Here is a 27,146-nt window from a genome sequence, read left to right on the forward strand (position 1 = left end):
TATACTCAGTAACCCAGTACTGCTTACTATCTGCGGTCTTGGTTCTGTGTGGAGTTGGAACTTCCTTAGTAGAAGGGGTGGGAGTGAAGTACATTCAAAAACTAAGGTACAATAAAAATTGAAGTAAAAATAAAATGATATCCCTGTATAAAATTCTATAGTTTCTAAAACTGTATAGTTTGTATTTCAAATTAGGAAGTGATAGGAAAATCTGGAGTTTTTTTGACTACAGTTTAGCGGTTTTTTTAAGCTTACGCAGCGGTAAATGGAATTCTGAGTTGGCAACACTGTTAGCACTGTTACGTTGTTTTATTGATGTGGGCCTATGCATGGGTTTCTATACGAGAGAGCAAAAGAGGGAGGTTGTTTTAAGTTATTTCCTATTATAATTTGTAGTAGACCTACAGTTCAAGCCCTATACAATTCGGTCCGAAACATCGCGGAAACATGCTCCCGAAAATACCTTTATTAAATAATCATATTCCGATATACTGTACCACGGTCAAGCTATGACGAGGGGGAGGAGGTAAATGATGTTCCCTATAACCCCGTTATATGGGAATTCTATGGTTTTAGTTCCCCCCCCCCCCCAAGGAAACGGTTTTTTCTTCGTCTATGCGTAGAGTCATTTACTTGCTCACAAATGGCTCTTAAGGAACCCGCAGGTTCATTGCCGCCCTCACATAAGCCCGCCATCGGTCCCTATCCTGTGCAAGATTAATCCAGTCTCTATCATCATATCCCACCTCTCTAAAAAATATAGCCCATAATAAATAAACATTTTACCATGGAGCTCACTGGACCTAAGTTATTTTAAAAGGTGTCACGAAATGGCGTTCCTGCGCTCATAATTTACCCATATTCGTTTCCTGTGTTTCTTAAAATAATATTTATGTAGGGTACTTCATTTTTTTATTTGCATAAACAATTACAGAGGTGTGAAAATTATTAGAATAATCTTAATTTTAAAGGTTTTTTAATAGTTCCTTCACAAATATTCATTGAATTGATGAATATTGGTATATAATATTACTATACTGATGTAGGATATATTTACTACTAACAATGCCGGAAAGCATTGTTGTACATTGGTATTTTTCTTATTTTACAATTGTTATGGGAATTCAGAAATTATTATATTATGTTGGCGGAATTGGAAACATCAAAAATTAATTAAGAAATGCTTTAAACAAATTCTTATTTGCGTTTACATTGTTGTGAAGGTTCAAATGAACGTATACATCTGTTTTGTGCATATAATTTTTTATATTTCCAATTCCGCCAACATAATATAATAATATCTGAATTCCCATAACAATTGTAAAATAAGAAAAATACCAATGTACAACAATGCTTTCCGGCATTGTTAGTAGTAAATATATCCTATATCAGTATAGTAATATTATATACCAATATTCATCAATTCAATGAATATTTGTGAAGGAACTATTAAAAAACCTTTAAAATTAAGATTATTCTAATAATTTTCACACCTCTGTATATACAACCGAGCGAGTTGGCTCAGACGGTAGCGTTTGAGACGCATTTGGAAGGTTCCGGGTTCAAACCCCGTGTCCGAACAATCTGACTGGGGTTTTTCATGTTTTCCTTCAGTCATAAAGCCGGATTGGAAAGATACATGCCATGATTCATCACCGCCTCAGTTATCAATACCAAAAACATTAATCAAAGTCTATAATCAGTTACATGAACACAAGCCATCTACAACACACAATAGAAACAGGAACTCAACAAAAGTAAAAACGGCCTACTGATATACCCACACATTCTAAACACACGACATGACCACAGATGTTAAGGAATGAACAAAATAAATTTAAAAAAAAAAGATGCACAGTAAGGTTAACATAAAAATTATCTTCGTACACAATCCACTCTGTTAATTTGGAGCGATTTATTAAAGGATGCATTTAAGACTAATTTAGAAAAATGTTAAACGAATTATCCTTGCACCAAAAACGGATGTTCTCCGAACCAAATGATCATATTTTAATTATTTGCATGTAATAACAATTAAGAAACATGTTAAAGGAATTATCATTGCACCAAATGAGTGGTCTCTGGACCAAAATGATCGCATTTTAATTATTTAAATAGAATTTAAATTAAGTAGCATATTAAACTATTTATCCTTCTATCAAAAACGAATGTTCCCTGAACAAAATGTCCTATTTTAATTATGTAATTACTTTATATTTATTTCTAACAAGTGCAGCGGAGCGCACGGGTACGGCTAGTATATTAATATTTATAAATAACAAGGAAGTAGGGCCCACCTACATAAAGCTAGAAATGCTTAGCAGATGACTGTCTTTTGTGAACTTTTCCTGAGTCATTACATCATCCAGTCCACACCTGTGGAGTAACGGTCAGAGCGTCTGGCCGCGAAACCAGGTGGCCCGGGTTCGAATCCCAGTCGGGGCAAGTTACCTGGTTGAGGTTTTTTCCGGGGTTTTCCCTCAACCCAATACGAACAAATGCTGGGTAACTTTCGGTGCTCAACCCCGGACTCATTTCACCGGTATTATCACCTTCATTTCATTCAGACACTAAATAACCTAGATGTTGATATAGCGTCGTAAAATAACCCAATAAAAAAATTACATCGTCCAGCAATAATCCGCCATCATGGACTCATTTCAGAATCCTTGGTAAAATTTTCCCATTAACTTAATGCCTTGGTGAAATTTTTCATCCACCTCGTCACTAACATCACCAAGGTTTGTTGGGAAAAAATCTAAGTACGAATGCAGAAAAATGAAGTTTCAGTGACTTGCGACAATCCATCTCTTTATACACATCCAACAATTCTTCCACTCCTTGTTTGTAGTCGGGAGACTTTTATGTTGCCTAGAAAGTTCATGCAAAGCCAATTGAAGTTTTTCTAAGCTCATACTTGGATATCATTCAAAGTATGTTCAACCATTTCTTACTGCTGAAGCTTCCTTATCTGTGATCGTATTAAAACGCCTTCTTTCAATTTCGCAGCTGAGATATGACTAAATTTTTCACTCAAATGTAGGAATAGTTTAAATTTCTCTTCCCAAGTGTTTTAACAAAGCTTTTAGCCAAGCAAAGCAGCAACTTTTTTGAGTCAAACTGTGAGATGTGCTGGACATTCTCTTATCCTGGGTTATAGTTGTTCCTGGTGTCCAAGCACGCCTGATGCAATGTTCTTCTGTATTACTCCTACAGCCACAGAAAACAGCAGAATTTTGTAAGTTCCTTTGGATACCCATAAACAGAACAAAGACTTTTAAATTTCCACAGATGTATCACTGGTGGAGACTGTACTGAATACGCTACTTAGGTGTAAATTTTTCTGACATTTTGTATATTCGATTAGCTCATCGTTTCAAATGGATATCATTTTACCTTTTAGGTCTGTTTCCAAATTATATGTAATACGCTTTGTCAAATCTGGCAACCTTTTCATAAGGGAAGCTAACTTTCTTCTTCTTCTTCTTCTTCTTCTTCTTCTTATTCTAGTACTACATTCATGTTTTTGTAACTCTCTTTTAAGTGAACAGTGAGGACAATGGGTACGCAAAGTCTTAAATTTCCATTGTGCAAAAGAAATTCTTTCAAACTTCGCTGTGAAGAGTCAATAAACAGTCTCGTTTCTGATGCAATATGCAGTTGTTTCAGTTCTTCAAACACACTATTCATATTATTACAGAAGACCACCGGACCACCTAAAGAAAATAATGTTCATAAAATTGTGGCTGTTGTTCTATCCTTATCAAGAAGATTTCTCTCGTTCAGTCTGGAAGCCAGCAGATCTGCATTTTCTTTTGAGGGTGATCTAAGGTCTCTAACAGATCATTTAATTCGTATTGTGCAAATCGTTGTGGTTCGTAATTTGACATCTCAGGAATGTAGTCAGGATCAGAAGGACATTCTGATTCTCCACGGAGAGTATTATCTTCACATTCCATTTCTTAAAAAAATTTCCATTTCATTTTCTGGAGAATTCGGAACTGCTAAATTATCATCATGGGGGACTGGTGTCATTGCATATGCAAAGTCTGGATATACAAATTTATGTCTGTTCTTCACTGAAAATACTTTTATTATTCACAGAATGAAAATAGCAGTGTTAGGATATAATGCACACAACAATACAGTGTGAGAAATTGAAAACAGAGCGTAGAGTATAATAAATTAGGAATAAACAAACGCCTATACGTGATAGAAAAATGCAACCAGATAATATGAACTCAGCACATCAATCTCTATCACGTGGATCAATTAGTTTTTTCAGTGAGAAATCATTGTTGAGCTGTGATAATTTATAAGCAACAATTGATATTTATATCACGCACAACTCACTGTGTTCACTGTCGAGAAGGATCCGAGGTGAGCCACATTTTTGTGTTGGAAACTTATAGGCCTACTGTACTTCACTATTATATATATTTTGTGCGAGATCGTGCGTATTTGCTTGCTTTCCGCACAAAACCAATACGCGGTAAGTGTGAAATACCACATTCAGTATTCCCAGCGTAACACACATAACAATTTCCCTCTTCTTATCGCTTAAGCGCCATATTCATTTTACTGCTTTAGGCTTTTAACATATTATTTTTAGAGACGTTTAACATAGTAATAATTATAAATTGGAAACCTACCACTGCAATTTCAACTAAATTGCACTGTTAATTATTGTTTTTAAATATTTCCAAAATTAAGTAAACTCTACAACACTACAAAAGTTACTGCATTTGTAATGCAAGTAACATTAAGGAAGCCGTGAAAAAATCAACAAGATTCCAGATGCCGATGTTATTACTGCAATATGTTATATAAATAATATTGTTAAAATATTAAAATGAAAAATAAATCATTACATAACCTTACCGTTTGTTTTAAGTTCGCATTTATAGCCTGGGGGAAAAAAAGACAGACGTATATCACGGCCTGCTGGAATATAGTAAACACAGAAAACATTTTATAGCAACAATGTTGAAGATAGATATATTTGTTTTCCAAAGTTGCCCTCATTAAACAGAAACCAAGATGGAGATTTCATTGCAACTAATTATAAATTCCTCTTTCAGGTATGTAATAAACGATCTTCGCACAAAATAATGTACGATACACGAGCAGTATGTTTGTTTTCATGTTCTCGGAAATTAAAAAAGCTCAACTACGTTTCGCTTTTTCAATCTTTTCCTCGAACATGAAAACGTCAATATACCGCTCTTGTAACGCATATTACTACTTTTTAATAGATGATAACGATAAGTTATTTTATCTCAACATACTGAGGATATGTGTGTAAACATTATAAGTCGGTTATTTAACGACATTGTATCAATTAATAGGTTATTTAGCATCGATGGAACTGGTGATAGCGAGATGACCGAGGATTTGCCATGTGGTTGCCTGACATTCGCCTCGGGAAAAGCCCAAAGAGGTAATCAGACCAGCTCAAGTGGGAATCGAACCCACGCCAAACAACAGCCCCAGATCAGTAGACAAACGCGTTACTGACTGAGCTCAAACATATTTTATGCTCGACCATGCCGAAACGTAGTAATTATACACCTGGTAGCAGACCTTTAATGCATGTCATTAAAGTACACCTACTCATTAAAGGTCAGGTCTTTCAGCCAATGACGACTCAGGTTACAACTGTTCAGCCAATGACAGGTCAGCTTTCTACCGTTATAAAACCGCAAGTATCGATTATTCTCGGATATGCAATCGAAACAGAATTAGCGAAAAGTCACGGAGGCTGGAAATCCAATACTGTCGCAGAAGGTTATGTTCTGTTACTATAATAATTAGCGTTAATTTAAAATAATATTTAAATAAATTCAATTTGTCATCTCGTTTTTCAATGTCTAATTTAATTTCAATGTTATCTCTGTAGGTTCTTATGGCCTAGCAAGGTCAATGTGAACATCTGTTCCTCGGAAAAAATCAATACTTTTGCGTCTGCCAACATCTCACAACATACGGGACATTGGTCAAGGTCAGATACAAAGAACATTAATAATATCAAGTTAGAAATATGGTCGAGCATAAAAAGTCGTATGAAACTCGCCTATAATGGTAATTAAGAAGCTCGTATGAAAATTATAAAACTCGCTTGCGCTCGTTTCATAAATATCCATACTCACTTCTTAATTACCTTCATTATAGGCTCGTTGCATAATATACTATTATCTCAACATACTGATGATATGTGTGTAAACATTATAAGTCGGTTATTTAACGACATTGTATCAATTAATAGGTTATTTAGCATCGATGGAATTGGTGATAGCGAGATGACTGAGGATTTGCCATGTGGTTGCCTGACATTCGCCTCGGGAAAAGCCCAAAGAGCTAAATCAGGTCAGCTCAAGTGGGAATCGAACCCACGCCCAACAACAGCCCCAGATCAGTAGACAAAAGCGTTACCGACTGAGCTCAAACATATTTTACAAAGGCTGTCAAGTCCATCTTTATTTATAGCTACAGTAGATCCTTTGCTGCGTTATAAAAAAAACAGTCTCAATAGCCATTCCTAAATGAGGAAACCTACGTATTTCGTGTTTTAGTATTGAATGGCGATAGGAAGGAGTGAATTATAGAGCGCAGCACACTTGTGACATTTTCCCGCCTGCTCTTCCATTGGCTTGAAGTACGAGTATGAGGCAAGCGCTCTTGTACCAGCATGGGGTGAGATTACTTAGGGAAGTAGTGGATGCAGTGGTGAATATTGCGAGTGCTCCACCACTATTCATCCGAAGATTAACGCATAGGTACTTTCTGCAAAATTAACGACAGAGAGAATAAAGTTACCTGATCAGCTTGTTTCGAAGTATCTGTTATAATGTTTTTAATCGCAATATGTATATGTGTTTCCTAAAAACAGAAAAAAAAGTAAGGCAAACTCGGCTAATTTCGCAGTACGTCTAATTTCGCAGTATCTCATATATTAATTAATTGTGGAGTTGTCCGTGTTCGTTTGAGCTTACAAAAAATACGGATAAATGCCAGAATCAGATTTTTCATGCAGGAAAATCCTATTGTAACGCATTTTGGCGAAAGTTACACGACTATCTGCTTTAGTAGGTGTGTGCTTGTGAGATAGAGTGAATGAATTTGCAATGTTGTGTTTCTGGACAGAATATCGTGAGATATTCATAACTGTAATTATCATACTATGATTAAAGAATTCTCCACATTATTATGATTAATATGAACCCTTGCTTGTTGTTTTATCTAATATCTAATATGTCACTCACGGACAGGAGAACGCGAATTCGATTATGCGCACTGTTCAAAACATACAGAGGTGAGCCTGCCTGGAGAGAAATAAAAAATAGGTTGCAGCCGTCAAATTACTATTCAAGGAACGACCACTCATATAAATTGAGGGAAAGAAGGCATAGGACGGACACTGGAAAGTTTTCTTTTCTCAATCGTACTATCAGGGACTGGAATGCTTTACCTGCAGACTTACTAAAGGTTTTACCAACAACCAAAAATGTATTTAAAAATAGGCTTAAGGACCTTACTAATAGACGGTAATTATACACAGTAGTTAAAGGGTGTAAATGATATGTTGTTATTGAAGTGTTGTATCAGTGAAGAATTATGTTGTGTCAGTGAAGTGTGTTGTGTAAGTGAAACGTGTTCCTGTCAGTGAAGCTTTATAGTTTATAGTGGCAGTGCAAAGAATTTGGACAGTGAAATGTTTTTGAAGTGTTAGTGAAATCAGGATAGAATCAGTGAAATGTGTCGTAGTTCCAGTGCAGTGAGTGAGTTGACAGCGAAATGAGTGTAATGTTGAAAGGTACTTGTGCAGATATAAACATATCATACTCGTGGGTTTTAGTTCGATCTTAGTTTTAAGATACAAATTAGAATATTTCAAATGTTATTTTAAGTGATCGTTGCATTTAATTTAGTATATTCCCTGTTGTTGTTATTATTATTATTATTATTATTATTATTATTAGTATTAGTATTAATTATTATTATTATTAATTGTATTTTTAATTAATAAGTTTATTATTGTCATTATTGAGTGTAATTATTACCTCTGCCACCGGGTATATACCCATTGCAGTGTGAATAAATACATACATAATTTGTTCGTAATATGCTTTGCCAGTACTCAATTTCTTAACTAGTTTCCACTAATTGCCGACAGAGCAGTTCCAGTGGCAAGCAGATTGTAACTTCCTTTAAGAAGCGCTATGGGCTAAGTATGCGCTAGCCAGAAAATCTGTCCTACCATAGAGCAGCAGCCTCAACTCGCTCGAATTTGAACGATTTTTATGATGAGCTAGGAAGTGTATGAGAAAGCAGAACTGAGTACCAAGCCTAATCTTATTTGGAATTTAGATGAAACAGGGCTTTCATTCGTTACCAAACCTAACGTAATTGTGTCCCTGAAAGGAGCAAAGTCTGTCCACCTTCAAACAATGGCAGAGAAAGGAGAAACAAATGTCTTGCCAGCGGAAACGGATTAGGTTTAGGCTTAAATAGTTGTCATAATGTTTTTTTCTCTCTTTAGCATAATGTTTAATGCAGATACGTGTTAGATAAATTTATTAATTTACAATGCAAGCCTTTTTCTGTTATAGGTGTTAATAACTGAAGTCCATTTTTTCTATATATTATATATAGCCTAGTTTGTTAATGTGTGTTCAGTTCATGTGTGTAAACATGTACTGATGTTTAGATTACATTAAAACATGTTTTGAGCTAAAAAGAGTATTCTTGAAAATTGCACAAGTGTTACTGCGAAATTGCCCGAGCAGTACTGCGAAGTTACACGAGTTCCTGAAACACACATATGATCTCATGTTTTAGATGGAGCTATTTTCCCTGTTGAGATACACTTAAAAAATAACAATTTTATACCAATCAATACAATCATGTCTAGTGATTAACTGCTGCATGAAGGAAATTTTTTCAAGCATTTTTGGGTATAACTATAGACACAAAACCTTAATAATGCGAAATTATCCGAGTTTTCCTTATTCAGAGTGAAAAAACCAATATTTTACTTACGATGATCACTGAAGTCGTCCACTAGAATAATCTCCTTGATCAAGTGCTCAGGACTGCGATTCAGCACACTGTAAACAAGAATGAAATAAATATCTGTTATCAACTCTGTGTGGGTAAGATAGGCTATAGCCTAGTGCAGCGTTTCTCAAACTTTTTTGAAGTGGGGACCACTTTTTTTAAGTCTGAACAGTTCCGCGGACCACCTTACTCTTGTTCCCTTCGAAAGCAAATTTATCATTTTTGTAGCATATTTTAATGCCAGTATACTCATATTTTAAAATAGAATTAATTAATTATAATACTTTTGTAATTGGATATTTTGTAGCCAATCACAAGTAATTTATAACAAATTCTGTGCATTGTTGATTCATCGCTTGCCTGTTAGCAGTTAGTTGTTTGAAATCCTTCTTATGTGGTACACGCTAGTAGTTGTCCATGTTTTAAATAGTGCCCATTATAAATAATGGAAAACTGGCTTTGATCCGGATCTTTGAAAAGAAAGGAACATGAAGATACGCTTCATTTAGGCAGTGTTAATAGTTCAGAAGGTGTGTGAAGAAATATATTAACTATAGTGCCATTAAAGAAATATCTAGTCCTAGTGGTAGCTATTCAAAGAAAAAATACTTTCGTAAATATGATAAGAGTTATTTGGAACTTGGATTTACTTGGTGTGGCAATGAGAGTAAACCAAAACCTCGGTGCGTTGTTTGTTACGAAGTGCTTTCAAACGAGTGTATGAAACCCGCGAAATTGAAACGACACTTAGAGACGAAATACGCAAGTGTAAAAAGTAAACCTGTCGGATTTTAAAATAGGCGGAGTCTAAAATTTGTTATATCGTCATCTGGGGAAAAAAAAAAAAAAAAAAAAAAAAGTCCGATTTTCAACAAGTAAAGATGCAATTTGGCACATTCTATTATTGTTGTACGACGTATAGTACTTGCCCATATCAATGTGCGGACTGAGTGTCGGCAAAACTATTAAGAAAGACATCAATACATGAAAAGATTCGGTACTTTGGTCCTCTGTTATGAATTCGGGTGGTCCCTGGCTGGGTTACAGGCTCGGCGCCAGATGTTCAGGGAAAAGGTGGCGAGAAACGCCACGTTCATAGTGCTTTAAATCTATCTTTTGTTTCTGAGAGTAGAGTGGGAAGTGGGTAGACGGGTAGAGTAAGAAATTCATAAAATATTAGTACTGGGAGAAAAAGTGAAAGGTGATTGCCATGTGTCATTTCCAAACTCTGAGATTTTCAGCTATAGTGTGATACGCAATTCGTTCGAATTTTATTTTTTCTTGTGTCTTTTCTGAAGGACCACACGGGCAGAACTCGAGGACCACAGGTGGTCCGCGGACCATAGTTTGAGAAACGCTGGTCTATGTTAAATTATATTTGGAGAAGTTATTACGAGTAGCTACTTCACGTGTGGTTGACACATTGTTTTCACTCCTCTATTAAATTATTTTTGAGCGACTATTTTTACCTCCGGAGAATTGCTAGCTATTGATGCTGCTTTTCAGTGTGTTACTCAAATTTCTGTTTGCATACTTACCGACTCCAAGGGGGCTATATTTAATACAATTAAATATGTACCAAACCTATATGCACATAGAATTATTTCACTTCAGAAACAACTAAAGTAAACTAAAAGAACTCCAAAAGGAAATAACATTTCAATGGATACCTAGTCATTGTGGTATACCTGGAAACGAGAAAGTCGATAATTATGCGAAACAGGCAATATATTTGCAACCAAGATCTCTTCAAGTGATATCTCTATCCAGTGCTTTTGCTTCAGTAAAGTCTCATTTTACAAACTTATGGATCAACAATTGGCTCTCTTCTGACAAAGGAAAAATTTTACAGTCTGTACAAAAGAAACCAAATGACCTGGAAATGTACAAAAACTTGCCCAGACATGTTCAAACATTTTTAACAAGAGCCAGAACAGGTCACATTGTCACTCAATTGTACCTACACCGATTTCACATTTCTGATAATCCTACTTGTCTGTGGTGTAATAATCATGATGAAGATCTGGGACACATTCTTCTATACTGTCCATCCATAAACCACAAAAGAAGTAAATTAAAATCATCAGTACCAGTTGCAGAAGACACAGCCCTGTAGCATATATTGACTACACCCCACCTCTGGTTACTAGCAACAGGCATCTATAATGAACACTGATCAAAATACCCCTCATTTCTCGTGAAAAACAAGAACTGATTAGACTACAGTGGACTATAGTGGACTTTATGTTGTCAGCAAACAGCTGGATACATTAAGAAGATTGATTAAATTATTTTATGAAATAGGTTGGATCTCAGACAGTTGATACTGGTTATAATAATATTATAGTTTGAATCATAAAATAGTAAAAACAAGCAAATGAATGTAATGTGTGATCATCCTCTCTTTAGAAACTATGGTAACACCACGAATGATATTATGATGGAATATGAAAATGTGGCGCTGCAAATTAGCAACAACCATTTCTATTCCAAGCTTGTATCATCCACGTAGTGAATATATTTTCTTCACTATTTGTGGAACTATTTTGCTTCCGTGTCTATTTAGATGAGGGTTTATGATCTTTAAATTAAAGTGAAGTAATTTCATACACTGTTTTTAATAGCGGATGAAAAGATTTTAGAGCAACAGTAACGTGTCAACCCGGCTCTCGGCCACGCTGTTCGCAGACTCCGGTCACGCAGACAGCTTGCTATCGGTGATACGCAACGCAGTATCAGCAATTTGATACACCACTAACTATTAATGTAAAATATTACTAAATATAAGTAGTTAATGCATAATTTATTTCCCCAGATTAAGAAAGTAGATCAGCGCTGACCAAAACTCGAACTGCAGTTATTAAATGCGACAGACAGCCTATGGAGTAAGGAGACGAAGGAAAGGTACTTGGCATGAAAACTACAAGCAGTGGTGGTTCCTGTACTAACATCTTGATCAATCTCGCGGATAAAAATCTCAAGCTTTGCTGTATCAGTAATGTCACTGCTGCCATCAAGAGCCAGTGAGTAATATACGATTTTTTTTGCTTCTTTTTTAACCGTCCTCTTGAATATAATCAGGAATTTTCTAAATTCTTCTCTCGATGCTTGGTCGAGACATTCATAGTTTCTCAAAATTAAAAACTTCTTATGGAGAAGTTATTTAAGCTATTTTAATCATTACTCTTTTGAGAAATTCTGTTCTATTAAAAGGCTTTAGAGCAAGAGAAATTTCAAACCCCATTAGGTAGCCGACTTCCTTACATTTATTTTTTTCATCTTTCTCTTCCTGGCTATGATTTAAGACATGTCAATTCCTGGCGTTTAACAGTTCGTTGGCACATAATATTGAGTCAGTTTTTCTACAATATTATTATTAAATGAATAACTAATAAATAGTTACCCTCATCTAAAGATTAAGAAGATTAATATTGAGATAAAACCTAATAATTTTATCCTTCTAGGAAGAAGATCTAAAAATATAAAATTTACTTTGTCATACGTTAAAAGTGTTAGAATTGTTAAAAAAGGTATTTACCTTCGACAGACGGCCCGTTTCGACGCTATGTGTCGTCGTCTTCAGTGTCTCTTGAACCACTGGTGATCTTGACTCTGCGATGTGCAGTTGTCGATGGTAGGGGTGGGGGTGTGTTGCTCCTATGGTGGGGGTTGGCTGTTTGTATGTTATGATGTATTATGACGTCAAATAATGTGTCCGTATCGAACTGTAGTCTGTAGAAACTACCGTCTGTCGAAGGTAAATACCTTTTTTTTTAACAATTTTAACATTTTTAACGTATGACAAAGTAAATTTCATGTTTTTAACAAAGTGTTAACGAGAACTTTAATCAATGAATAACGACTAAAAATATCAATATTCATGCACGTACAGAAGAATTACAGAAAAGCATACTTATTGGTCAGTAATAATAATAATAATAATAATAATAATAATAATAATAATAATAATAATAATAATAATAATAATAATAATAATTCAGTGTAGCAATTAATGTTTCTATATACTCATAACTGAACCTCTGAGCAAAGTAAACATACCACATTTTGTCCGACAGAGCAACAAAAAAGTTCTCCTTCTCATTCTTTACGAAACCACCTCTTACTACTTGTAGAGACAGAATTTGTAGAGCGACTGCTTGCCTTCAGTACGTAAATGAAACACACAGCAATGTACACGATGTAATCACGACACCCGTTTTGGTCATCGCTGAAGCAGTCTGCCTTCTTGTTCCAAATATCTGTCGCGCATGTTTAAGAAGTAGCGCATCATCCGCTGCAGTTCCGTTTCGAAATGCAGGCGGTGTGTCCCGAATGGTATTTTCAGTTCTTCCAGACTATATGGATTATTTTTACACACTTCGTCTTTAGAGTTCCCAGAAGTAAAGTCACAAAGGATTAGATCGGAGGAAGGAGGGGCCACACATTCGTACAGATAATTATATTCTCGAATATTGTACGAAGTTCGGCCATAGAACAACCGGTTGTCGCAGAGAAAGCGTACGTTAGCCATTTTACAACAGGATTCTGCTACAACATGCTGTACAGCCCACTATTTTATGGCATAAAAGAAAGATTCGACGTCTGACGTCTCTATAAAAGCACGTGGAAGAACAGGGCCAGAGCACAACATTGCCACTAACAGCTTTTGTCTCTTCCCTCACTCCGATAGCAGACATCTGGAGAGCTGGAGCATAGACGGGCAAGTAGACAAGCACGCAGGGGCGGCTCCCCTATAAGAGCTGCGGAGCTGCAGCACTCCCTGCTTTGTCAAGAAAATAAAAATAATTTTAATTTTAATTTGCAGAATAATTTTTATAGCTTTTCTTAAGTAAGTTGCTTTATATTTCATCTGGCTGGGAATATGTACTATTATCTGATGCATAATATTTTTGCGCATCGACTGTATTGGAATTGACACTACATTCAAAGTCGTCCTGGGATCTACAGGGTGGGACAGCTCATAGAGAGTGTGTCTTGCATGGTCAGGGGGTAGAGAGGCGAAGGGAAGCAGAGGGAAACTGCCGCTGTTTAAAACCCATATTTCGCTGCAGTGGCTTGCAGAGCCAGGCTACAAGGGAAGATCTTTCCTCCCCTCCCACACAGCTATTGTAATGCTGCGTCAAATGGATTCTCTATTCCCTTGAAACTTAATGACAAAATGTTTATTTTCTCTTCACATACTTATTGTTGTAGAATCTTATCGAGTTAATATAACGAAATTAATATCCTCTTTTGCCTTATTATTATATATCCAGCCTCCTTAACTCAAAATGTTTGCGCGAGTAGAATCCTTTTGATATAGCATGTAAAATACGAAAGAGACCTTTTTCCAGTTTTAGAAAATTGTTGACCATCAGTATAATCAGTATACTCGAGTGTTGCTTTGGTGTGACGTCTTAGTACCGTAACTTAACCAGTGCAAATGTGAAAGCATGAGTGTGTGTGAATTACAGAATATTAATTTTTCTCAACTTTCCCTTGCGGAAAACATTGAAGTGAAATTTGTATATACCAAAATCTACTGCAGCGCCCCCAATCCACAACTTCACGAGCCGCCACTGCAAGCACGGAAGAAAAGTTGGGGAATATAATTATGTGGCAAGTGGCAACGTTTGTTTTCCATTTTGTCTGTATATGTATTGACGTATCAGTATTTGTTTCTTTCTTTCAATGTCTTGTGAGACAGTATAAATGAAGTACCGTACATACTGTTTTCTATTATTTAACGTGAAGGACTGTTACTTTATAATTAGTCATAAAATCATAATTACATATCACAAATATTTCAATTTTCAAATAATGTTTCTGCCTTATTCCTTTGCCTTCTGCAAAAGTTATATAAATTGATTACCATTACTTTACTGCTGATGATTACACTTGTTCATGACGTATCTCAGGAACTTATCTTATAAATTGTCTCATTTGTATGATTGTGATTTCCCCTACAGCTACAATCCCTTACTTACTGTAACATTTTCTACATCCCTCTCTGAACGCTATGTAGTCGTACGGTTATATGCAGTGTTTTAAGGGGTTAGGTACAGCTTACAGCAGTGAAGTTTTGTAAATATTCAAAAATTTTTTCCTCCAATATTGTATCTTGTACTACAATGAAAATTAGTAGTCTATGTGTAAAACACTGTCCTTGTGTTGAAAAAATTTTTTTACGATTTAAAAATTATTTATATATATTTTTTTTTTCAAAATTCAAAATGGTGGCAGTTTACTGTGCAGTGATGAAACGTTTCCCTCATAGCTCAAAAACTATCCAACATTCTGTGATGAATTTCTTTGTGTGTATTTATGCATGCCATATCTACAATATGATGCAAAATCACTTGTAGAGATTGTCTGATAAAAAAATAAATTCATTTTAAAAATGGCCAAATATCAGTGTTTTCTTCTGACACAAAATAAAAAAAATATATATATTTATTAAGGAATGTAGCTGAAAGAGCACGATAGTGTAATCATGAGTTTCAGCAACAAAATAAAAGAAAGAGAACACGAAAAAGTTAAAAAGTTAATGAGTTATGAGGGAAATGCTTCATCACTGCATAGTGAATTGCCACCATTTTGAGTTTTGTAAAAAAAATATATATATATAAACATATTTTTTTAATCGTAAAAATATAATTTTTTTTTTTTTTCATACAGCAGAAAGACAGTGTTTTACATATACCAATTTTCATTATTGTACAAAATACAGTAATGGAGGAAAAAAAATGTTGAATATTTCTAAAACTTTTATTGCTGTAACTGTACCTAACCCCTTAAGGCGGACCACGCAGCGAAGCGAATATCTTCAAACTCGTAAGTTGACGTGCTGAATCGTGACAACACTGGTCTACATGGCTCATGAATGCTTGAGCAAATGATTTCGTTACTTCATACTTCAAAACAACTTTACTTACCTCTTTTTCGTAATACTAATACTGTAGGAAATTATCCGTCGTTTCCACTAATACACCCCTTCATTAACATACTTCTTGAACTCTTTTCTTTTGGAATTATGAAGGTTGTTACCTTACCGAACCGCTTAGCACATTGGAAGTGACAATTTCTTTCGATAACAGTACAAAACTGAGAAGAAAGCCGCCAACCTGTCGTCATGTTTATCTCGATGTGCCATTCGTATATATACAGAATGATTCAAAACTTATGTTACAGAAGAATATGGTAAATGGATGCTACTAAAACAAACATTTTTCATTAATCAATGTGTGTCCTATCTCACACCGGTTCGACGCTGCACTTATTTTAGTGTCGTGACCAGAGGTCTGCATCGGACGTTTTCGCTCGAGCGCCAAGTAGTTCATAGCATAATCCGATAGGTAGCGCACATGCATGATGGGTAAAATTGTCACAAGCGATAAATCCTCGAACGGTATAAGCCGAGCGTTAGACATTCGTTCTTGTTACAGTGATGAACTATGTAGTAACATCATAGGTGTATATAATTTCAAAACTTTGCAGTGTTTAACTAATCTCTCCATAGTACAACTACAAATCTTGCTTTAAAATGTAATATAAATGTTGTAGGTAAATGTCCCCCCCCCCACACAGGAGTGATTTTGTTTTTGCCACATCTGATAGATGTTATTGGATGTAAATGTAATTATTATAAACGGAGAACACAATCACGATAATGCAAGAACTCTATCAAGTTTTCTAGTACAGTAATAATAATAATAATAATAATAATAATAATAATAATAATAATAATAATCATCATCATCATCATCATAATAGCCTCTAATAATTAGTGTATCAATCTTTGCGTCTGTAACAGTTGTGCAGCATGATTATTCGTTTTATTATATTTTCTGTGACGTTATCTCTGTACTAATATTGTTATTAATCTACTGCTATATCAATAACATTTTGTAAAGCGTTTCTACATTGTCACAGTATATAGGCGGAACACTATGTATGGACCTATCATATTATATATGTGGTAAATCAAATATTGAATAATTATTAATTAGCAATAATAACTGTATATCGAAGTTTTTCATACTATTTTATTTATAACTTCATGTTCCTGTTTTGGTACGTTCCATTGACTGTTCCATTAAACGTTTGTCATAAACGCAGAAAATAAAGCCTTATTTTTACCGTGTGAGCAAAACATATGTGTATCTTATCTGTCGCCTTCCATACAAGATAAGACATGTCGGTGAGATGACCTTGTACTATGCTTCTATTTATTACGAGCGTATCACGACCGATCGTATCTCACTCGAGGGTGCGACACTCGACCGAGTTCAAGCGAGCGATTTAACTCCAATGCAGCACTCTGGTTGTAACTATCTGCCACATTGTGATTGTTTGTTATTGCTATGAGCATTGATTCATCATCGTCTGTTGTCTTTAGGTATATTTATTGAAAGCTCAGCCATAAAAGAGTCAATATTAAAAAAATGGAGCGTTAGGGCCTGAGAACTAGCCGTCGTGCATTTGGTTCTTGCATCAAAGCGCAGTGATACTCAGTTCGCAAGTTCTGTGTTGTTCACTGATGAAGCAGCTTTCACACAGGATGGTATTTTAAAAAAAAACACAACCAGCACATTTTGGAACAGATAAATGTATATTCCATTGCAGTTAGAACTCATCCGGTGCGATTTAGTGTCAATGTGTAGCATGGCATCATTAACGACACACTACTCGGTCCACATGTCATGCCAAACCGCTTAAGGGGAGAAAATTACAGGCACTTTTTGTAAAAAAAAACCTGCTCATTTCATTGAAAGGTGTACCGCTTGCAGTTCGCGCTAGGACATGGTTCCAGCAAGACGAAGTTCCCGCCAGTCTTGCAGCAAGGCAACAGCTGACGGCAGCATTTGGTGACGAACTGGTTATCAAGGTCAGGAGAGCCTGAGCGCTTTACAGCGAAAAGAAGAGAGACAGACGAAAGAGGTTGTATATGCCGCTTGGTCGAGCTATATACAGGGATGGCCAGCACCGATTCAATAGATAAAGGGAAGAGAACTTATTAAAACTGTATCCATCTTAATTTTTAGATTTGTCTGAGAAGTATAAGAATTTAAGTTTCAATTTTAATGCTCATTTTTCACAAGTTTGACTTTTTTTATTCAAAATAAATATTTTCTCAACTTTTTTTATAGACAAGTGAAATTTTCAGATATAGGCCTATTTATTTAGTAGCCTTACAGACTGTTTTCGTAAATCTAATATACCGTAAATACGTATTACTGAAGATAGTGTATTGACAATTTTGAAAATATTCGCATGGAAATTGTTTGTAAGGAAATGAATTAACAAACCAAATGCTGTTACATCATAAGCAAAAGATACGTACCCGTGTGTTGCAAAAATGTCAGCTCTATAGCTTCAGCACATTTCGAGAAAATAATTTAATATTCTGATGATAGGAAGTTACTCACCAATATCACCTTAAAAGCATATGCGATAAGAGTTTTGTTATGTAATATTAGTTACACTTAAAACAGATACAGTACCTAGGTAACTTTGCTTTGTACTGTAATATTGTTTTGATTGGTATATTGATTACTTTTATAAGGCTAAAGATACCATCAATATCAATTCCAACTTATCATGTCATACTCAATCCCTTTCTTTGGGATATCACTTTCTTTATGAATGATGTGTTTCATCCATTTAGTACAATATAGTTGTACTACTATAGAATTTAAGTGAATATTCCTTCTTAACTCTTTATTATGTTATTAACATTTAAAACACAACTGCAATATTAAGAAATTAGTATTATTACCTACTTTTGTTTTACAGACAATATAGATAATATGAAACAGAAAGAAGCCATATAAAAATAACGACATAAAATTTCACGTTCCGTCTGAAGTTTGTGCACCACTGTTTTCTTAATCCAACAGGCTGCTTATTCATATACACAACCCTTCCTCTTTCCATACTTAGCGCTTGATGCCCGCACACGACGTCAAAGTCAGAAAAATGCGCTTGCTTTGACATCACTGCCTTAGTGTATGCCACGCCTGTTGACCATGTCTATGATCTTCTTGCACGGATCGTCGACGTCTATAACACCATACGTACTACACCTGGCATATTTGAACAAGTGCGGCAATCAATGCTTCAACGATGCCAGTATAAGAAAGGGGGGTCAGTTCGAAGCTCTCCTGTAATGCACAAGTTGTCAAGCGTCATCGTCTGTTGTTTTCATTGAAAGCTTAGTCATCGAAGAGACAAGCCACTGGCCCTTCAATGAATGATTGCCTACCAGCCATGCAATGAAATAAGCGCCGTACCGGTGCGAGATAGGAAACCTATTCCTTAATAAAAAAAAAATGTTTGTTTTAGTATCCTCCATCTTATTGAATTTGGTATTCCCAAGAAACTAGTTCCATTAATTAAAATGTGCCTTAGTGAAACGTACAGCAGAGTCCGTATAGGGCAATTTCTATCTGATGCTTTTCCAGTTCACTGTGGGCTAAAGCAAGGAGATGCACTATCATCTTTATTTTTTTAACTGCGCTCTAGAATATGCCATTAGGAAAGTTCAGAATAACAGGCAGGGTTTGGAATTGAACGGGTTACATCAGCTTCTTGTCTATGCGGATGACGTGAATATGCTAGGAGAAAATCCACAAACGATTAGGGAAAACACGGGAATTTTACTTGAAGAAAGTAAAGCGATAGGTTTGGAAGTAAATCCCGAAAAGACTAAGTATATGATTATGTTTCGTGACCAGAATATTGTACGAAATGGAAATATAAAAATTGGAGATTTATCTTTCGAAGAGGTGGAAAAATTCAAATATCTTGGAGCAACAGTAACAAATATAAATGACGTTCGGGAGGAAATTAAACGCAGAATAAATATGGGAAATGCATGTTATTATTCGGTTGAGAAGCTTTTGTCATCTAGTCTGCTGTCAAAAAAATCTGAAAGTTATATTACCGGATGTTCTGTATGGTTGTGAAACTTGGACTTTCACTTTGACAGAGGAACAGAGATTAAGGGTGTTTGACAATAAGGTTCTTAGGAAAATATTTGGGGCTAAGAGGGATGAAGTTACAGGAGAATGGAGAAAGTTACACAACGTAGAACTGAACGCATTGTATTCTTCACCTGACATAATTAGGAACATTAAATCCAGACGTTTGAGATGGGCAGGGCATGTAGCACGTATGAGCGAATCCAGAAATGCATATAGAGTGTTAGTTGGGAGGCCGGAGGGAAAAAGACCTTTGGGGAGGCCGAGACGTAGATGGGAGAATAATATTAAAATGGATTTGAGGGAGATGGGATATGATGATAGAGAGTGGATTAATCTTCCACAGGATAGGGACCGATGGCGGGCTTATGTGAGGGCGGCAATGAACCTTCGGGTTCCTTAAAAGCCATTTGTAAGTAAGTAAGTATCCTCCATCTACAGTATTCTTCTGTAATATATCCAGTGTGATCTAACTAAGAATGGAGTAAACTCCGTCCTTTGAATGTTGCTCTTGTCTGTATTGCTGTTCTTCGTCTTTAGTTACGATATTGTTCTCTACAGTTATTTTCAAGCACTCTTAATATTCTTCTGTCTAAGGGAGACATTAACCGCAAAAAGCACGAAGCCTGTAGCCTAATGCTTTGTCTTAATTCTTAGACAGTCGGTGGGATGCGGTCACAAGAGAAGCGCAATACGGCGTCGATTTCTTTGATCTAAAGAGTCCCTGTGCTCTCTTTGTTTCTGATTACTTCGCTCTGTGCAAATGTAGTCTTTTGTCTACAAGATATATCCATTATTCTGTACATCATACACTGCCATCTATTGTCATATAAGTAACGAAGCAAATTTCACTTCACAATTAGTACGCTGCCATTAAACTGTGACCGAGCTCAGAGCTACTATTATATCCGCTTAGAGAAAATTAAATGACAATTATTTTACCTTACGTCATTATTATCACACCATCGCTTTTCCCTACTCTATCATATATACAGAGACATCATTTTACTTTTACTTCAATTTTTATTGTACCCGAGTTTTTGAATGTACTTCACTACCACCCCTTCTACTAATGAAGTTCAACCGTCCTCCACACAGAACCAAGGCCGCGTATACAGTCATAGTAGTCTTACGGTCACAGTAAACAGTACGTTCCAAAAATATGTTCGCGTTTTCCAGTGACAAAAGAGCTTTCAATATTGAATCATTTTCGCACAGGTACTGTCGTCCATTTGCCTACGTCGCATCCCGGTTTCCCCCTTCCGCTTCTATTCGCCTCTTTGTAAAGGCTAGTGGCTGGGCTGTCTTAGCTCTTTTCTGAAAACATTAATTTCTGTTAGGAATTGGACATCTACGTAATATTATACACATACAACTGTTTAAAGTAACTTAAATAAAAGGGCCTCGTTAAGTAATTAACTGTCACGTGATTTTCCCCGTTTCTACGACCCTGCGACATAACCACTTGGACGGACAGTAGATTTCGGATCGGGCAGAAGTTAAGATTGAATTTACAGTACGTAAGGTAAGCCTACTCTTTTATAGAGTAAGTGCAAATTTATTTCAACATGAGTTACTGGTAAGAAGGACGAAACTGGTAATTGGAATTAGGTGCAATAGTCTATAGTGCGATAATATGCACATTATTGAAGTGAACGGCCACCATTTTCAAAAATGTGTTTAAATATCAATATTTGATTATTTTTCAATTTAACTTCATTCTCTATATTGTACGCTAATGTGCTGTAGACAGTATAATATACACTGCATAATGACTACGTCCACATGGACAGCTCAGTTCCTGAGTAAAAACACTCACTGTTAATTCTGTACTGTATTTTGATTAAACAAAAATCTAATGAAAATTTTCAAACTCGAAATTGCGATATTTCCTAGTTTACGTAAATGGATGAACTATTTTTCTTACCTCCTACACTTAGTAAAGTGATTTGTTTGTATATTATGCCAGTATCATAAACTCCAGTCGTGGAAGGGGTTAGCAACCGTTCATCCAAAGGTATAGCCAGGTTAATATTAGAAATGTTAGTAAAAATAAAATTATGTCCCTGTACTTATTCCAATAGGAACCTTGCTTCAGTCGAAGCGTTTCAGTTTAGGCACAACATTGTAAAACGATACAATGCGCACTCGAATTTCTAATAGCTGGCTGACTTCACGACAATCGGACTCGGAATGGATCCTTGCACTTAGACTCAAATTAGCCCCTTGTATGCCCTATATGCGATTATTGTTCAAGTCCGACAGGAGACAAGGGTGGAATTCGTGAATCTCATGCTGACAGATGGGTCATCCTACCTCAGCCCTGACAAACGAGTATACCTACTTGATAAGCTCCAGGATCAAGTCCCAAGTCCTTCCTATCGGAAACCCGCATTATCCTAAGGCAGATTTGGGCAGAATTATGCACGCTGTGCTTGCACGGTGTACTACTAGAGAAGTGTGTTTACAGAGTGCACGAAAACCGGTTTATTCAAGTTGCGGTACGTACTGTATGCTTCAAAAGAAAATATTACTCTACGAAACTAAATAAGAACACAAAGTAATGAAACACTTCCTTAAACACAAAACAAAACATATCTCTTGCACATTAATTCATATTACTCAATTTCTCAAGATTTGGAGAAACTATATTAGCACAAGCTATGCGAAGAACTGCTGTTAAAAGCCCATCATTTCTTGTTTGAGATTTGTTTATTTTCGTAATATAAAATAACTGTTCACTCTATAAGTGGAACCAAATAAACACAAAACTTTCTCACACAGCTTATGCAGATTGGGAAAGCGTCCTCTTGGGAATCCGTCATAAAACTGCATAAGACTCGACCTTGAATCATATTTCGCTCGCATCTCTCGATCACATCGCAGGTCAGTCAATTCACACTATAATGAAGGGGGGACGATATCAATAATCAGTTGGAATCAGAACATGTAGCAAAAATACGCAAATCCATTTCCAGGCAATCTAAATCGTAGAACCTTGGTGTAAATTCCTTTAATAAACCGAATAGAATACATGCGTACTTTTCGAAATTTTCATTGTTCAAAATTCTATGCGCTTAGATAAGGATGGGAAATGATATATTTCGCCCTTTTGCATTTGACGTATCCATAACAGCAATTTCTTCTTAAAAGTTGCAATTCTATCTGCAAATTGTGTATTAAGAATTTCTTTTCCCTGAAGTCCTAAATTTAGCTCATTTAAAGCTGTAAGATCTGTTACAGCTGCTGGCACACTACAGCGCTCGCACTTGGAATTCCCCGTGCGCACGGAGGGCAAATGCACTCAAACGCCCATCGCTGTCCTAAGGGTTCACCGGAGCCTTGACGACAAGAAAATCCTTGACCACGTCTTCAAACCGAAATAAGTATTGTATTAAATATGTTATATGTACAAATCACACACTTGATATATTTCCATATTTAGTACCTAAAAACTAGCACGAGTATCCAGACAACAGCACAGACAGCTACTACCGCTGCATCCCCCACTGAGTCGTGGAGTCAAGGGAGAAAAGGAGCACCGCCAAGTCCCGACACACAGTGTGCAAAACACAAATCCAGCCGCACAAAATGAATAACTTCTCTGCATTCTAACGGACTGTTATGAAACTTTGTATAGACCTTACCGGTAGCACATATTTGTTACGTAAAAACTCTGATAACGTTTCTGCGCGAGAAACTAACCCTTTATAGCGAGTGCAGTTAGACAGAATTAATAACTCCTCTCCTATCTAACAGATTTTTACGAAACTCTGTACGGAAGTTACAGCTTGTGTACAAACTACATTTACGGTTCCATAAGGGGAACTATTCCTTTATACACAAAATTCCTTTATACACAAAATTAACTTCTCTCTTACATAACAGATTTTTATGAAACTTCGTACAGGAGTTACAGCTAGTTCTATTTTTTGTGTACAAACTCTGATGACATCTATATGCTACCTGTAGGCCTAATTGTTGTACAAAGTTTCATAAAATTATATTATATATGAGAGAAATTATTAATTTTGTCTAAATACATCACTATAAAGGGGCAGTTCCTCTTATAGAAATATAATCAGACTTTGTAAACAAAAAATATATTCTGCCTGTAACTTATGTATAAAGTGTCATAAAAATCTGTTAGATAGAAGAGAAGTTATTAATTTTGTTTAAATATATCCCATATAAAGGGGTAGTTCCTCCTATGCAACCGTAAATATAGTTGTACACAAAAAATATATGCTAGCTGTAACCTCCGTACAATGTTTCATAAAAATCTGTTAGATAAGAGAAACGTTATTAATTCTGTCTAAATGCACCCGCTATAAAGGGGTAGTTCTTCTTGTGCAAACGTAATCGGAGTTTGTACACAAAAATATATAAGCTTACCACTAGTAAGGCATGTACAAGGTTTCATAAAAATCCGTTAGAATGCAGAGAAGTTATTAATTTTGTCTGGCTACTAGATTTGCGTTCTGATCCACGCTGGGTTTGTTAAGATTGGATAAAAATGTGTCCAATGTATTTTAACCTGATATTCGATATCATATGAATAATGTTGCAGGCCTAAAACGCTCACACAACGCTTAAGAACTTCCTCAGTCCATGATTATTTTCTGCTCTTAAGCCAAACATGAAACAGTTGCCACCACGTTACTGTATCTCACACCACTGAAATAAAAAATACTGATAAATGCGCAAGAACGTGCGAACTTTAAAACAAGGATTCAACACTCTAAATTATATATATATATATATATATATATATATATAATTTTAATGTACCGAAGTACATATGGTATTTCCATGCAGATATTCTGCGTCATCATATGATGAAAGAGTAATGGAACGGAGAAAAATTCTCTCCGGCACCGGGATTTGAACCCGGGTTTTCAGCTCTACGTGCTGATGCTTTATCCACTAAGCCACACCGGATACCCATCCCGGTGTCGGACAGAATCGTCTCACTTCGTGATTTAAGAGGGCGCTTATTCCGTCGGATCCCGGCCAACTAGTCATCATAACGAGTGCACCTCAGCACATGTGTGGACTTCAGTCCTACGTTCATAGACATCTATGACGTAGTGCAGAGGGCGGCCATTAGAGGGAACCCAAGAGTTGGAACTTAAACTGAGACGATTCTGTCCGACACCGGGATGGGTATCCGGTGTAGCTTAGTGGATAAAGCATCAGCACATAGAGCTGAAAACCCGGGTTCAAATCCCGGTGCCGGAGAGAATTTTTCTCCGTTCCATTACTCTTTCATCGTACTCTAAATGATGTATTAAACGGTAAAAGAATGTTGTAACCGAATGTGACCTGCTACGGTATACCAAAACTCACATTAGGCCCTATACTTGAAGAACTTAAAAAATATATATTGTTTTCAATTGTAAAATTTAAACCGTACTGTAAGGAGAAAAATACTTTACGAACTTGAAATTCACGTTACATTAGTAAGAATGTACTTATCTGAACAGATTCCATGTCTCGCAACACAATAAATCACTAACAATTGGCTCTTTTTCACCCACATAGTAAGACTCTCTGTCTACAACTGAACAGGAGCGAGAAGTGTTAGGAGGAATTCATTGTTCTTACCCTTCTAAAAATAGCTTGCTGCTGATAAAACTAAAAGGTATCTCTGATAACATTCTCCAAATATTAAAGAACATGAATTCATATTCACATACGTCTAATATTCTAATGACGGGACAATGTGTGGTGACATTGACCCCAAAGAGCAATTCAAAAACAAATAGAAAAATAGAGCACTGGAAACAATTTACAATATTAACTACAATGAATAAACTAGATGCATTAAAAGTTGGTAGTCGAATGAAGCGAAAATAAGAGTATAAGCTCATTATTGGCCCATGAGTATTCTCGCTTCCCAATACCGGTTGCTTTCTATTGCCCTATTTAAAGCTGGGCAAAGTTGGAGGTGATCTCTGTTTACTTCCTTGAACACACAAAGTTTGCAATCTGGCTCTGGTAGCATTCCTATATAATGAAGCTATGCTGCGAGACAATCATGGCCAGTAAGGGGACGGAATATGGCTACTGCTTCTTTCCTCGGCCAATCAGGAGTGGAGAAAATTATGCTAGCCCACTGTTTAGAACAGGGCCGGGCATGAGAGCGGCTCCATTTAGTCGGCCAGAGCTGCTCTCGCTCCGCAAGGCAAGCCAGAGCAGAACGCTCACGCAGTGGCGGACTCGCATTACAGCTACCTTCCCTGCATTAATGTAACAAGAGCCACGGTTGTTCTAGTCATTCAGTCTGTCAGTACATAATAGTTTATAAGGATATTACATCAATCCATTGTACATTACAGAATTTATAACACTCTTATTAATTTAATGAAATAAACGTCACTTTATGCACACGCACACAAATCATTAGGCTTATTTACATAACCCATACGCACATACTGCATTCTCCTCACCACGGTTCTACGAGACAGGCGTATGGCTTCCACTTCCCTTACTTGCTGTGGACAGAGTTCATCTGCCAATATAATTAAACATCGCTTGATGAATTCACCTTCGTTGAATGTTTTCAATTCCTTTGCAATTTCGTGGCAAATTTTGTAGCTAATTCTCATAGCCGATTCACTAAGTGCATTGTTGTCATCCTGTTAATACATAATATAATATAATATAATATAATATAATATAATATAATATAATATAATATAATATAATATAATATAATATATATAATATAATATAATATAATATAATATAATATAATATAATATAATATAATATACTATATTATATAATATAATATAATATAATATAATATAATATAATATAATATAATATAATATAATATAATATAATATAATATAATATAATATAATATAATATAATATAATATATGATATGATCATAAATTAATACAACTTAAAGAAAATGTTTCTCAGGTACATTATATTAGAGTATCTATTCGATATTTATATTGCATTATAAGTTATTATAGTACATTTAGTAATATATAATTTTAAATTATACAAATATTATGATATATCATAGTATAGTATATTACAGTTCATGATATATAATATGATATATCATGAACACAATACTTGTATAATT

General features: G+C 35.7%; 1 protein-coding gene across 1 annotated transcript in view; it reads right to left on the bottom strand.

Moving 5' to 3' along the window:
- Pgant2 (polypeptide N-acetylgalactosaminyltransferase 2) overlaps window positions 1-27,146 on the bottom strand; it is a 375,458-nt gene that overhangs the window by 76,834 nt on the left and 271,478 nt on the right. The window contains exon 3 of the mRNA XM_069848414.1: window positions 9,040-9,107. Coding sequence (XP_069704515.1) covers window positions 9,040-9,107 — 68 coding nt within the window. The remainder of the gene's footprint in view (window positions 1-9,039; window positions 9,108-27,146) is intronic.

This window comes from Periplaneta americana, chromosome 15, assembly GCF_040183065.1.
Source record: "Periplaneta americana isolate PAMFEO1 chromosome 15, P.americana_PAMFEO1_priV1, whole genome shotgun sequence".
NCBI lineage: Eukaryota > Metazoa > Arthropoda > Insecta > Blattodea > Blattidae > Periplaneta > Periplaneta americana.